This window comes from Seriola lalandi, unplaced genomic scaffold (assembly GCF_002814215.2).
Source record: "Seriola lalandi dorsalis isolate HSWRI2012SDOR001 ecotype SW California unplaced genomic scaffold, Sedor1 jcf7180002054478, whole genome shotgun sequence".
Classification (NCBI taxonomy): domain Eukaryota; kingdom Metazoa; phylum Chordata; class Actinopteri; order Carangiformes; family Carangidae; genus Seriola; species Seriola lalandi.
In genome coordinates, this window is record NW_019525031.1 from 375,428 (window position 1) to 377,778 (window position 2,351).

The 2,351-nt window shown below is 49.0% G+C and overlaps 1 protein-coding gene across 3 annotated transcripts in view; it reads left to right on the forward strand.

Annotated features, from left to right (window-relative positions):
• Nucleotides 1-2,345, forward strand: part of cttn (cortactin) — a 14,990-nt gene extending 12,645 nt beyond the window's left edge. For all 3 annotated transcript variants that reach the window (XM_087175640.1, XM_087175641.1, XM_087175642.1), the window contains 5 exons: nucleotides 175-244; nucleotides 332-651; nucleotides 1,075-1,201; nucleotides 1,475-1,543; nucleotides 2,183-2,345. In XM_087175640.1, the coding sequence (XP_087031766.1) occupies nucleotides 175-244; nucleotides 332-651; nucleotides 1,075-1,201; nucleotides 1,475-1,543; nucleotides 2,183-2,319 (723 nt within the window). In that variant the 3' untranslated portion in view covers nucleotides 2,320-2,345. The remainder of the gene's footprint in view (nucleotides 1-174; nucleotides 245-331; nucleotides 652-1,074; nucleotides 1,202-1,474; nucleotides 1,544-2,182) is intronic.
• Nucleotides 2,346-2,351: the final 6 nt, after the last annotated feature.

A 2,351-nucleotide genomic window follows, 5' to 3' on the forward strand; every position in this document is an offset into this window, starting at 1 on the left:
TGTCTTCCTCTCTGTCTCTTGTCTTCCTCTCTGTCTCATGTCTTCCTCTCTGTCTTCCTCTCTGTCTCATGTCTTCCTCTCTGTCTTCCTCTCTGTCTCATGTCTTCCTCTCTGTCTCATGTCTTCCTCTCTGTCTCATGTCTTCCTCTCTGTCTTCCTCTCTGTGGTGGACAGAGTGCAGGGACGTTTGAGGACGTGGAGAAGCCGACCTCTTCTTACCAGAAGACCAAACCTGTGGAGGCTGGTGAGTGTCCGTCCCCATCATCTGTGTGTTTGAGTCAGAAACGTCTGACGGCCTGTGAACTCACCACGTCTTTCCTCCTCTGAACAGCCGGCAGCGGCACAGGAAGCATCAAGGCTCGCTTCGAGAACATCGCCAAGCAGAAGGAGGAGGAGGACAGGAAGAGGGCCGAGGAGGAGCGGGCGCGTCGACAGGCCAAGGAGAAGCAGGAGCAGGAGGAGGCGCGCCGTAAGATCGAAGAGGCGCCCAAAGCCCCGTCTCCGGTCCCCGCCGCCAGTCCCAGCCCGACCCCACCTGTTGAGCCGGTGGCAGCTCCAGCAGCAGCTCCAGCTCCAGCTCCAGCTCCAGCTCCAGCTCCAGCTCCAGCTCCAGCTCCAGCTCCAGCTCCAGCTCCAGCAGCACCGTACCACGTGAGTCTGTTTTAAAGCTCCACCGTGCAAAGAGCTGAGAGCGATGATGAAGAAGAAGAAGAAGAAGTGGTTATACAAAGAGGAGGAGCAGGTCACATGATTTCAGTCATGAACTTCATCGTGTACATACATGTTGATGACCTCATGTCAGATCAGTCAGTCATTGTTCTAAACGACCTGTTGATATGAAAGTGCAGGAAACAGTTTATTTCTCTGATTTTCCATCAACGTCGCTCAGGAAATCTGCGCTGACTTAAAAAAACACAGTTAGAAACGACGTCGACTTTCACTTAACACTTAACACTTAACACTTCGACCTCGATCGAAACTCTGACTTATACCAGTGACACCTTTTCAAAATAAACCAGATCTCCCTTCCCTCCCTCCATCCTGAAGCCTCACACTTTGTATTTTCCTCGTCAGGCCGCGGAGGAGGCGTCGTATGATGCTGCTGAGGAGAACGGAGAGCAGCTGTACGAGGCGGAGCCGCAGAACCAGTACGCACAGCAGGAGGACCTGTACCAGACCCCCGAGGAGACGGCAGCAGGAGGTGAAGCTCCCGCTTTATTACTGTTTCCCTCTCACCTCTTCACCTGTTGCTTTCAGGAAACAAGTCGATGTTTGACTTTTATTCTTGAGAAATTACTTTCCAGGTTTCACCTGCTCACTGCCATGAGGTCTGAGCCGCCACGTGTTCTCACAATAAAGATATGAAAAGTTTTATTATTGGTCCATCGACGGTTCATTAAAACACATTCACATAGAAAGACAAAGATTAAACAAAGATTAAAACTGTGGTAACAAAACGTGTGTCGTCTTGCAGACGGGCAGCAGTACGAGTACGGCGAGGACCTCGGGGTGACCGCCGTGGCGCTGTACGACTACCAAGCAGGTGAGACTGATTGTGAGAACGGAGCTCGATCACATCGGGATTTATAACTGATTATCAGAAGCCAGCGGAGTTACGTAATCTAGGGCTGCCGGTTCAGTCACGTGTTCACTGAACTTTAGAAAACAACAGAAAACAAACTAAAAGCGTTGTGTCTGTGGTTCCAGTTACACAAGAGAAAGGAAAACTTTAATGACATCATCAGATGGTTTTTGTTTGGGGGATGAAATTTGTTGTGAAACAGAATGAGGCACAATAATCGTTTTATCTCGATTATCTTGTTTTTATAATCAAAAATCTAATTAGATGAATGGGGCAGCTCTGATGTATGATGTCTGACAGACGCAGAGTCTCAGGGCTTCAGATGGAGAAATGGTTCTAGTGGTTTGTTATTTGTTAATTGTTTTATCTACTAAAAGATAAAATATGATAAAACAGTGACATTCATGGGAACGACACGTTCAGACGTTGTTTTGGCAGCAGCTTAAAAAATAATCATTTTACAAACAGAAAAACGGCTGAAAGATTAAACTTTTTATCTCTGATCACTTTCTCGTGGCTGAATTTCCTGTCGATTGATCGTAGAATCGTTTCAGGTTCTTGCAGCTGCTTTCGTCAATAATCCGTCTTTTCCCGTTTCAGCCGGCGACGACGAGATCTCCTTCGACCCCGATGACATCATCACCAACATCGAGATGATCGACGAGGGCTGGTGGCGAGGCGTGTGCAGAGGCGCCTACGGCCTCTTCCCGGCCAATTACGTGGAGGTTCGGCAATGATGACACCCCGACCCCCACCCCACCCCCACCCC